General features: G+C 37.6%; 1 protein-coding gene across 1 annotated transcript in view; it reads right to left on the bottom strand.

Moving 5' to 3' along the window:
* Window positions 1-12,513, bottom strand: part of PIK3R1 (phosphoinositide-3-kinase regulatory subunit 1) — a 54,329-nt gene that overhangs the window by 23,117 nt on the left and 18,699 nt on the right. The window contains exons 2-3 of the mRNA XM_005429139.2: window positions 3,520-3,612; window positions 2,066-2,140 (exon numbers count right to left, since the gene is read on the bottom strand). Coding sequence (XP_005429196.1) covers window positions 2,066-2,140; window positions 3,520-3,612 — 168 coding nt within the window. The remainder of the gene's footprint in view (window positions 1-2,065; window positions 2,141-3,519; window positions 3,613-12,513) is intronic.

Here is a 12,513-nt window from a genome sequence, read left to right as displayed (position 1 = left end):
TTATTTTGTACAAGAATTTGGAGGCATGAATACTGATCAACCTTCTATCTAGCAAGATTCTTGGTAAAATAACTACTGAATCTGTTTGTCTACTTTAAACAAAGGGAACAGGGAGGTAGAGGACTCAAATAAATGGTGTGTCTACCAATACTGTGAAATAAGGCAGCCAAGACGGGGTAGTGAGAAACTTAGTGCTCCTCCACCTCCTTTGTTTTCCCCAACAAAGAGCTTGTGGTATGAGCTCAAACCTTCTCAGACACCAAAGAATTTGCATGAGAGAAAAGATATAATAAATGTCTTAAATTATATAAAACTTGCAGTGTGGGAATGATTTCTGCAAGAGCAATTATGTGTCAGAGAATCCACAGATTCTTAAAGAAATAGCTTTCATTACTTCTGCTGCTTACTGACTGTTTTTTATTTCATAAGCCAAGTTGAATCATGCATTTTCATTGTTGACCATTTCTCTGAAGTATGTCCCAAATTACTATAATGAATACATGAGTAGAATATACTTATTCTGCAACTCTCTGGGTGTAATATCATAAACAGACCCGAACTCTTCCATCTGCTGAGCTGACAAGATGTAAATCAGCTTTGATTTTGGAGCTAGATAGTATTGTGTTGATGCTAACAGACAGTTATCCAATTAAAAAATGGAGAATATTTTAACTACTAGCAGAACAGCACACTAATGCAAGTTCACAACTTTGAGACCAAAGCTAACTTTGCTCTCTGAATCAGCATTCTGCTAATTCAAAAACAGCAGGCAGAGGAAATAGATCTGCCTCTATCCCTGTACCTGGATACTCACTGCACCAGCTCTGAGCTGAAGATCCTAATCCTATTTTAAAGAGAAGTCAGAAAGAGACACTTTTACTAAAGGGAAAAATTCTGATTCTGTTACTCAAAACTAATAACATTTTAAGTGGGAATACATGTAAACCATGAGTTTTTAATCTCAAGGGACAGATAAACCTTTCAAAAATTATAGCGCGGTTTCGAGACTTAAGGAAGGATTCAGATAAATAAAGAAATGCAATTGTATTGGTGCCACCAAAAATCTGGATTTATGCAGGCTGAAAAACATAAACACAATACTGAAGAGGTTGCTACTATCATGAGGCTGTTAGCACCACATGCCTATCTTCTCTCCCTGCTTGTACACATACAATTCTTCACTCCTACCACAATCAGCATCTTTGTTCTGAAAAAACAGACAACTCAGAGTATAATGTCTTATTCGCTTTGTTAATGTTTGCAATTATTAAAAATTAGGAGACTAAATCACTGCGTGAGTTTGCTTTTTTTGTCTCTTTGGCAACAAGGCATGTAACCATTTCCATTTTCTACCCCTTGTATTTTTGCACTCTTTTAGGCAAATGAAAGCTCACACCACACATTGCACCCCAGCTTGCCAAGTCGTGGTCAAACTCTCCTCCTACTCTCATTCTGAAACAGTGCTGCCATGCCAGGATATTCTGTCCTGAAGAAGAAATTAAGTATACCAAAAAAAGAAGAGGAAATATACAGGATTCAGGAAACTTGAACGGGTATGTGGTGTAGTTGCATTTTACTGTCTGAGAACTCAGCCTACAATATTAATTCAACTGTCTTTCTTCAGTATCACTCTGTAGCAGGTAGATAATGGGCCGCTATTGACACGCCACCTACTGGACAAAAAAAATGCACCACAGAACTGTATGTAAACAGCTGGCCATTTGTTTACAAAATAATAACCTGCAGCCTTTCAGGACTAATCTATCTTTACCTCGCTTCTGAACAAAACACCACGTTTTTCTCAGTACAGCTAAACTGTCAGTCTTTGAACAAGTGAGACAACAAGAGATAAAAATAAATACTCTTAAAAAAAAGGTGCAGTTGAGCCATGAAAAAAGACAACTTGTAAAAGTGAAAAATACTTTGCATATCAAGTGCAGAAGTTGAAAAACTTTTTTATTTATATATGTCTTTTTAATAGTATATTATTGAGAACCAGCACATGAGTGAGAGTGGTCTGACCACAAAATCTGGTTAGTGCTTTAAGGAAGAGAACTGTACTTACCACACTCAAAAATTTGTCTTAATTCCACTGCGCTGCTTGAGCCTTGTGCTCCATACAAAGTTGAGTACTCCAGACCTTCAAAACAAAATCGATAGAATGCATTCAGGAAAGCATTACTATTTTGGTGACTGTTGCCCTGATGCAAAATATTTTTGTTTTGTTCAGTAAGTACTTACAGTATAAACTAGCAACATTCTTTCACCTACCACACTACAGAATGTGATTGTTTTTTTAAGGCTGTAAGACACCTCTTTGTGCACTCAAGCTGCTGTGTCTGCAGAAAGAGATGGTCAAAGAAGATCAGAGATGCTGGCATCATATTCTGTAGAACTGTCCACTGGCCAACTATAAAAGGCCAGTGGACAGTTATAAAAGACTAAGAAAGAGATTCACACCAGTGTCAGAGAAAGTATCTGTATATATCACATATTGCGATATAACAATTCACCTGAATTGTTAGAGAAGACATCAGTAAAGTGTTTTCACATGAAAGATACTGTTTACAACTTTCCTACATCAGTGAAAATAGAGAAGACAGAAGGAAAGAGACCATATGCAGGGATGCAGAGCACTGAAGATTTAACACTGTCAGTGGTGTCTCCTGAAAGCAGTAGCTCCTTATGCACACTTGTGCTAAATACTGGCCCTCCATGCTGATATCAGCAAGCTTCTACTCTTTCAGGAAAGGCTTACACTCTTTTAAAGTGCCAGAGGAGTATGTTAGAACCCATGTCCCCAAGGACAGCAGCCTGATTCTCATCAGAATACCTCTTTTGCTCTTGTTCCCCAGCTTAAGGCCCATAAATGAGAAGGACTCACAGAGCTGCTCCTTACCTCACCAGCACTATGAAAGACACATCAGAGGAGGTGCCAGGAAGATATAAATAGGGCAAAAGAAGTATGACATTGTAAAAGAAAGAGGAAAGCTTCAAAAGGATGGAGAGACATCAACACAGGAAAGCAGGTGAGGGAAAAAAACCATAAAAATAACACTGTCTGGCTCATTATAGATCAGCAATAAAGAATTGGCTCCTGAAGAATAAAACCAGTTCTTGAAACCTTTTCATATTTTATTATTTTCTTTTTTCCCCTGCTTTTGGGGCAAAACATTACTGTTTTCCCTGTGCCACCAACTCAATGTTATGCTGGCATTTACATAACCAACTAAAGGTGCTTACTCGTTAGGAAAATACCAAACCCTTCTCCCTTACTTTCCAATAATACTTATATTAATTATTAAATGCCATTTGAGGTAAGCTTTGGTTTTGCTCCTACAGTCCAAATAGCCTCTAATGAGCAAAAACCACTGCAACAAACCTTAAAGGAGATTATTTTGGATGATAATGCAATGCATTATCAGTTCTAGAAAGAGGACATGCCAGCTCTGGATCCAGTTCTGCAGTCTTGCTTCACATAAGCAACTGAACACTTTGGTAGATCATTCTTCAGCCTACCTTTCTTTTCAATTGTCTCTACTATCTTGACAAGAATTGGTGGAGCAACATCAGGAGGTGTGAACTGCTCTGTAAGGTCTGGAAGTGAAAAAGCTGTAAAAAAAAAGAAGAAAAATAAGCCAAGCTGCAGATGAATGCAACTACTTTTATGAAAATCATGACATGTAATGCAACTAGTTAGTTTGTAATCACAGAACAAACATCCCGGTTGTCAGTGCTGTATGATAAAACAAACTCCATACTTAATAAAAAAATGGAATAAAAATTATGACAATTCCATTTTTATAGCATTTTCTTTCAGGGACCTCAGTCCTACATTCACTCTCCATATTGTCTAGGAAAAGAAAACGCAATAAAAGTTTGCAATCTATGGATGTGCAGAAATAAAATGCAAGCAAGGAAAGAAAAAGTCTTTCTGTCTGAGATATTTACATACACTGTGCACCAAGTGAAGGAGCTATTTAACACATAACTGTCTGTGAGTGCCTGATCCATTGGGTAAAACAGACTTAAAAAGGCCTGAAACAGCAGTAGAAACAAGTATTTCACACTCATACACAAGCTCAGTAACTTCTGTGCATTTCAATTTTCAAGCATTATACTATTAACAGTATAGTTTACTTGAAGCACGGATTTTCTTTTCTATATGGACTGGTTAGGAATAAATAGCAGTATAATTGGAAAGGGGCACTTTGCAGATTCAAACAAAACTGCACACAGCTTTTATACAAAGTCAGTTTTCATGCAATCTGGTTTCTTAATGGAGAGAACACACTCTTAAAGGTATGTTCTGGCTCTGTGAGGAACGATCTATCTCTAAATACACAATTTTTGCCAAAAGAATAATTCAAAAGTTTTAGAGTGGTCCTGTTTAACACTTGGAAACAAAAATGTTTACATAAACTACTGCCAGAACCATCTGGCATGGTTTGATGGATTATGATTGATAAACAAAAAATTAATCATTGAAGCAAAAATTGTCATTTACCTAAGCAATGGTGATCTCTGCTCAATTAAACTCACCATGGAAGAGAGCAATTCTTGAACACACACACACACAAAAGTGCCTGTAAGGATATGCATAAATACATATATGCACACCCTCCACCCCTATTTTCAGAAGACTGAAACAAAATGATGATAACTAAGTAGAAGGAGAAAAAAACCCACAGAAAATTATGAAAAGAGAAAACTAAAAGCTTAACTAAAAGCTTTGAGATAACAACAACAACAAAAAAATCAACTGAGAAAGAGAGAACAGACAGTTTTGGCTAATTCACCCTGTTTTGAATTACGTAACTTCATTAAAATGCAAACAATTTTGCCGTGGTTTAACCCCAGCCAGCCCCAAGTCCCACACAACTGCTCAGGCACTCTCCTCTGGTGGGATAGGGGTGAGAGTCAGAAGGGTAAAAGTGACAAAATTAGCCGATTGAGGTTTAGATAGTTTAACAGGGAAATCAAAAGCCACATACAAAAGCAAATTGAGCAAATCAAAGTATTAATTCATCCCATTGGCATGCAGATGCTCAGCTATCTCCAGGAGAGCAGGGCTTCATCACTGGGTAATGGCGACTTGGGAAGGCAAACACCATCACTTTGTGCATCTCCCACTTTCTTATTCTTCCCTCAGAAGAAGCACTGCTGAGCACAGTGCTCTGCGGTATGGAATGTCTCTGTGTCAGTTGTGGTCAGCTGTCCTGACTCTGTCCCTTCTCAACTTCTTGTGCACTCCCTGTCTCCTCACTTGTGAAGTGGGGTCTGAAGCAGAAAAGGCCTTCACACTGTATAAATCCCACTCAGCAGTAATTAAAATATCCCTGTGCTATTAGCACTGTTTCCAGTGTGAATCTGAAATGCAGCCCAATGACAGCTACTACTAAGAAAATTACTTCTACCCCAGTCAAAACCAGCACAAATTTAAAAAACAGTAGGACATCAAGGAAGGGACAGAAGTTTGGAAGTGTAGAGGGATGAGGAGTGAAATGAAAGACAATAGCAGTAATAGAAGTGAAGCATACTGGCAAAAAGAAGGAAAATTATGGTACTGTAATGATGGAAATACTTTCCTAACCCATTCATAACTGAAGGTATTAGAAAAACATCTGTTAGTCGTAACAGTTTAACATAGGGGGCCTGGAAGATAACCATTCAGGAGTTTAAAAAGAGTTGCCTATTCAGATATCTGCCCTACTGATGCTTTTTAATGACTTGAGGAAAATAAGAACAACTCCCACAGATCCAAAGAGCTCTAACAGCTGATACCATACTCTGCAAGGACAAGTAACATGTCTACATGCTAGTGTCATTATAAGTCCTGGACAAAATAAAGAAAAACCGAAAACTAGGCTCATATAATGCAACAAAAGACAGCAGACAGCACTGTAATGAAGGATCATCTGCACAGTTTTTTAGAAGATAGGTTCTTTCCTTAGTGGCACCTTTGTGAGCTGAAAAAGGCCAATGAGTAGACATAATAAACTCCAAAATTCTGCCAGATAGTTGATTTAGTATAACACTCCAATTAAGCTAAATTCAATGCAAGCATGTTATATAGGTATATTAAGCTAGAACAAGCTACTCAGGGAGCAAATGGACTTTTCAATTCTTTCCATCTTCAAATCACTTTCAGATTCCATTCGGAACATCTCTTTTATATCTGCTTCATGAACACAAGATGGGCTCAAATGGAAAATGCTGCACTCTAAGTAGCCTCTGCTGAGGCATACTGAAATACAGACCAACAGATTTGTAATATTCAAATCAAATAGTTCTTTTCAACCTCAAACTATGTATCTATCTTATGATATGGACAAATCTATTGAAATAATAAATGAAAGATTAGAGTAGTTTCAAAGGGTATGCTATGAAAATTCTCAGATTGTGAGATACTAGTAGACTCAAGTGAATGCTAAGGGCTTAAAATGGATCCCTTACATGGTAGCAGAGGAAGAATATGTTTTAAGAACAGAGTTTACATAAATTTACCTATGAAAGTAACTTTCTGGTCCCTGAGGGAGCTAGTTACAGTTAATTCCTCCCTCTTTCATAACATCAACAAAATTGCACCATCTCTGAACAAAGATGCTCATTTCCTAATTCCAGATGGAGGCAACATGCAGCCACAGTCAGCAGCCTAAACTGAAACAGAGGAAAGAGACAAAGAAGGATAAATAGAGACAGAGGATAGAAGTCAAAACTGACAGACAGTTGGACCTTATCAAGTGACAGCTTGGCAGTTCAGGGATGGCCCGTCTAGGCTATTGAGCAGCACAGTGCTTCCTTCCATTAACCAAATTGTGCCTTGATGGCAAGACATCAACAAATACCTATTAAGAATATATACCTATTAGAAACATACCTATTAGAAAATATACCTATTACCTACAGCAAAAAGACACAAACAGGTCCAAAACCTGCAGTTATCAGCAGCTTCAGAGTTACAGAAGAAAACATCTAAGTCACATAGTTACAATGCTCAGCAATGTAGAAGAAAAACATTCACTTCATCAGCAGGTCGAAGACAGCATGAACAAATTAAAATCATTTAACCTCCCACCTATTCTAGGATTTTCCACTCACTGTGTCACCTTCAATATAATTAACACATATCATACTGACTTTTGCTTCAAATTTCCCACCTTTTCCACAAAAATAGAAAATTAAGTTTGTTTAAAGGCAAAAGGCTTTACAAGACACATGTAGTCAGAAAAAAAATCCAAAAAACTCAACAGTACTCAAAGAACTGAAGCCACTTTATTACATTTATAGAGAAGACAGCCCAATTTGGGAACAGTGTGCTTCAGTTTCAAAATGCTGAGGGGAAATCTCAGCAGCTAAACTAAGAAAACTGCACCTAATTTCTGGAAAAATAATTTTTTTTTTACTTCAAGAGCCAGAATAGAAGTTATGATTAAAGAAGTCCTGATTCTAGATTACGTGTACCAGGAGAAAACCCAGAATGCATGTTAAGATTTGCAGTGGGAAAGGAAGACTTTTTAGATAGGTCAGTTTTAGTAAAAGACAACTGAAAAAAACCTCACATGCAACCTGCATTTAGTACCTGATTTCAAAGTAGTCTTTTTCTTTGAAGAATGCTGTAGGGCAGCAAAGATGTTCGAAGAACCATATCCACTCTAAAGGATTTGAGCAAATTTGTACGTGCCTTTGCTAAAATCCTGTATCAGTTTTTCATTAAAACAATATTTTCCCCCAAATGTCTCTGTTTTGTTCTTTTTTTTTTCTTCCCTTAATCCCAGGGTCTCCAAAATATAATGGTTCTCAAAACTGTCTTCTTCCTAGGTCTAGTAGTGGGTCTCCAGATCGTAAGGAAGCTTCTGATAACACTTGATAAAAGCTGGGTTTTCCACTAGCTCTATTTTTACCTTGCCACAGTGAGAATCAATGAGATGAACCACAAATCAAGAGTTCTCTCCAATCTGCAAACTCTTCCTTCTCCCTGTTACAGACGGGACTGAACAGCTCTAAGGCAATGGCAGTGTGTGGGAGATGACAGCATACCTTACATTCAAGGGTTGCCAGCACAGCTACAAAGTGCAAGACGAAACCAGCACACAGCTGCACCTTTTGGAAGGGTTCTCAGTAAAAAGATATAGAGTTAGTACCTGGCAACGACAAGTGGAAATTTAAAGCCGCAATTTGGCTTCAGATGATTCTGAGACATATCTTTCATTACTGCTAGAAGAAGAATGAAATTTAAAAACATATATAATAAAACCCCTTAAAATGTACAGTAGATAGCATGAAAGGGAGTTTAATTTCTAAATAATTACAGGAACTATATACTAACTCTACTTGAATTTAATTTTGAATTAAGACTACTCCATGAATATTCTTATTTTTCCAGAATGTTCTTATTTTTCCAGAAATGGCAGTAAAGTTTGTGCACGCATTTTGCACTTTTGATGACAGCACAGCTCTATATAAAAGTCTTCTACTTGAGAGCTCAGGTGTTAAGATGATCACAATACTTATGGTGCATGCAGATATACTCTTATCATAATGATTTTCTGTAGCTTTACACAGGTCCTTTGTTTGGAAGTCATACAATAACTCCAGACATGAAAGGTTTTGCCAGTACTTAAATGAGCTATATTAAACATTAGCATATTAATTAATGCAGAAGAAGAAATGCAAAGGTAAGGATCATGGTCAAGCAAGTTGTGATAATGCTCCAACAAGAATAGACAACAAACTGTAAAGAAATGATGGCTGCTCAAGCACCTAAAATACTTCTGCCAGCAGCACCATCAGTATAATGCATTACCAGCTGCGGACAATGGGGGTTTCTTACATAGTTCAACACCCATGCTTGCTATTGGAATTTCTGGGAAACACAGGAGCTTACTTTCTTGATTGAAATACTATTATTTCAGCAGTTATGTACTCTACTCTACTAGGTATGGGAAATGGAATTAAAATAATGCGCCCCTATTATCATCCATCTTCCTTGAAACAGAATCTGAATTTCAATGAGGATCCATACTGTCAGAATTCAACAGCTTTTCAGTATACAATGTTGAATTCCAGTGAAGATGCATTGGAAATGAGGGCTGTCTGGCAGTTCTGCAGGCCTTTCAGGCAGTGGTATGTATTGAGCTGTCCCATGTACTCCTCCAGGGCGCTGGCTGCTAGTGACTCCCACATCAGAGACAGCAGAGCTTGAGGAGATTGTGTTGGGAACACACCAAAAGCCATGCCTACGGAAACACAAATTCAGACCCTGGAAAAGTGGAAAGCACTAGGAGGTACACCATCATACAGATGATGGCACAACCTGAAGCTTTTCCTGGCCCTGTGGTGTCAGCTGATACAGATGCTGAGCCTCAGCCATCACAGCCCTCTCAGCACCTGCTGTAATCAGCTGGGGAAGAAAAGGTCACATGAGCCTCACAAAATGTCTGAGTGAAAGGAGCCTTACTGACAAAAAACACTTAACTCATAATGAAAGGGAATTCTGTGATCTACTAAATGTTTCTTAACAGTCTAAAAAAGTAGTGAGTTCCTGCAAAAAGTTTCAGTACAACAGTATGAAATACTAAAAAAACCTCTCAGCTCTTAACTCTGGAGAAATTTTCCATAGAGATCTGTGCTTTGGGTTCAGTGTCAGACCAACACAAAAGATAAGTCTGGTATTAATTAAATAACAAAGAGCAACTCACCCTGAGATTTGAAGAGCTCAACCTTGCCTTGACATTTGCATTTTCAGATAACCTAATTGTATTTACCAAAAGAACAATGTTCAGAACTGCCCAACTGCCATTAGCAAAGGGTTTTCACTGGGCAAAGATGAAAGACAAAAAGGTGAGAGTGAAGAGAAAGTCAGTGTTACTGTGTGTCTTAAATAAATCAAGGATTGCAACAGATAGCAAATTCAGCTGCAACTGTTGGTAGAGAATATCTCTTAGTCCCTACTGAGATGATTTTGTTTGGCTACAGTTAAGTGCTACTTTAAATGGTTGAAATCGCCATTTAAAGTGTCAGGAGGAAGAGCTGTTTCGCCAGTACTGGTTTCCTTAAAAAGATTTCTAAAACACAACACCATTCATGGAAAAATATTAAAGAGACTTAAGCATCCATGAATTTGACACATCATTACAAGCGGCTTAATAAGTCTGCCAACTATTACTTGTCTCTTACTTTTGTGAGATGTCATCAGTCAGGCAGGGTGCAGACTCAGAATATCACAGAAGCCTTGGCAGTAGAGAAGACTAGACTCAGGAGAACTGAAGACAGGTGAAGAGTATTGCAGCACATGCCCACCAACACTATGAGCCTTTGAGCTCAGAAAAAGTCCATTTATTATAGAGGCAAAAAAATGTCTGAGACTCAGTATTTATTGTGATATGAATGACCCCAGAGCTATGAAAAGAAATATGGAAAATGATGCCTGCTGGTGACTTTAAATTACTAGGGTACAACTGCAAAGCAGAATTAAAATACTACCATTTATAATCCTTGAATATTATGTACCTAGTACAGTCTGCTTCTTCCACTGGCTAACAGGTGTTGGGTATGAACTGGAGGACAAAGTGGTAACTTGATTTACATGTTCCCTGTTAACAGAACACTGAAGATTTTAGTCAGGAAATACAGATCTGTACTGAGAAAACAGTTTATTACATCTGCTGTTATTCCTCTTTTTTCTCTGTCTTCAATGATGGATCATCTGAATAAAACAGAACTGAATAAAGCCTTTCAAGGGCATCAATGACAACATTTAACCCTCATGGCAAAACAGTATTCTGGCAATACACTTTCAGATTTCAAATATCTTTGTAAAGCATTCATAGTTCTGCTGTGATCCTACATCAGTAACACCGAGTGACAACAACTTATCCAAGGGGCTTATTCCAAAAGGATGAAAACAGCAGTTCTCACGAGCATGATCTACTGACTCATCAGTCCCAGTTTACTGCCCAAAACAAAGCCAACATCTCCAGATTCCTCTGTGCAAGATAGGTACTAACAACATAACCTATACAGTTGAAAAAGGGACCTTGAACCTACTTTTATAGAAAAATGTACAAAACTTGTCATAATATTATGACACTTAACAGAATAAGGCAGTCATTTTTTCAGAAGGGTAAACACACGTATATTAAGATTGGGCCATTTATAGTCCAACCCACTAAATCTAAAATGGTCAGAAAAAAATCTGAATGTTACTTCATTTTATCCTAATTACACATAGTTGTCAAAAAGACAAAGTTACCTGCATAAATCAATGTTGTAACTGAGACCTACTTTGCCTAGATGCTTCCCAGGGTTATCAGCACACATGGAAGCAATGCTCTGGTTGATAAAGTATCATGTGCATAGTGACTATGCAGGGAATTTTGCGGGCCAGGAGAACTAATTCCTCTCTTCATCCCGTTCATGAAGCTGTGCCAGCTGCACTCTCAGGGCTAAAAAGGACAAGGGGCAGCTATGTGAAAAGGGGTGAAACAAGCCCTGGTAAATACAGATTAGTACAAGAAAATAATTCTTCAAGAATAGATGGCAGGACTAGGAAGAAAAAGTCTGATTAGATATTGAAAGTCTCACTCAGTAAGATACCAATTCTCCGAAAGAAATCCAGGATCTTTTTACCCTTCTCTGTCACAAAAATGAATACTGTGTCTGGCTTGAGGAAAGTTTAGTTGCAGAGATAAGCAGAAAAACAAAACCACAAAGCAACATAGTATAGAGAACTATGTTCCTTCATAACAGTTTAATACTTTCAATAGTGGCTGATAATCATGTTTCACACTTATTAATTTAATATTTCATAAAGCCCTGTTTCTATCATCAGTTGAAAGGGAAGTGATAATGCCTGTACTGGGAAGAAACTCTGTTCATAAGATTCTATCAGATTAAACCTCAATAACTTTATGAATTATGAGCTGTCAGACATTTTTCTCATCTGCTACAGAACATACTTCTTAGAAATAGAAGCTATAATTAAGACAACAGATGTTCTTTGTTGAATTCATCTGAAGCATGGATAATTTTTTAAAAGCAGCCTATAGTTCAGACAGTATTCTGCTTCCCTCTATGGGTGAGCTTTTGCAATACTCTTTTTCCAAAGAGAATTGAATGTAATGGCTGCAACTATTTACAACTATTATTAGCATGATTAGAAAACATGAGCAGTACCATTCTGAGGAAAAAAAATCATTAACTAAGTAAAATGTGCTGGCATGAAGTACACTGCGTAATGCCATACATAATGCATACATAGTTTTGCAAAAGAAACTCCCTCCCACAAAAAGCAAGCAAGGGTGGGAAAACCACTTGCTTATTCAACTCTTTTTTCAAGGATCTGTGAGATAAACAGAAAGAAAAAAATAAGAAATAAGCAAGAATGTACTAAAAGATGTCCTTCTGCTTCTAAGTAGAGGAGGCACTCAAAAAGCTGAGGAGGTTAGAGTGTGGGTCAGGATACACTTAGCTGGAGCTGAAAACCAAATAGGCTAGCACTGGAACTTTGAC

The sequence above is a fragment of the Geospiza fortis genome, unplaced genomic scaffold (assembly GCF_000277835.1).
Source record: "Geospiza fortis unplaced genomic scaffold, GeoFor_1.0 scaffold557, whole genome shotgun sequence".
Classification (NCBI taxonomy): Eukaryota; Metazoa; Chordata; class Aves; order Passeriformes; family Thraupidae; genus Geospiza; species Geospiza fortis.
This window is presented reverse-complemented; position numbering and strand designations above follow the sequence as displayed.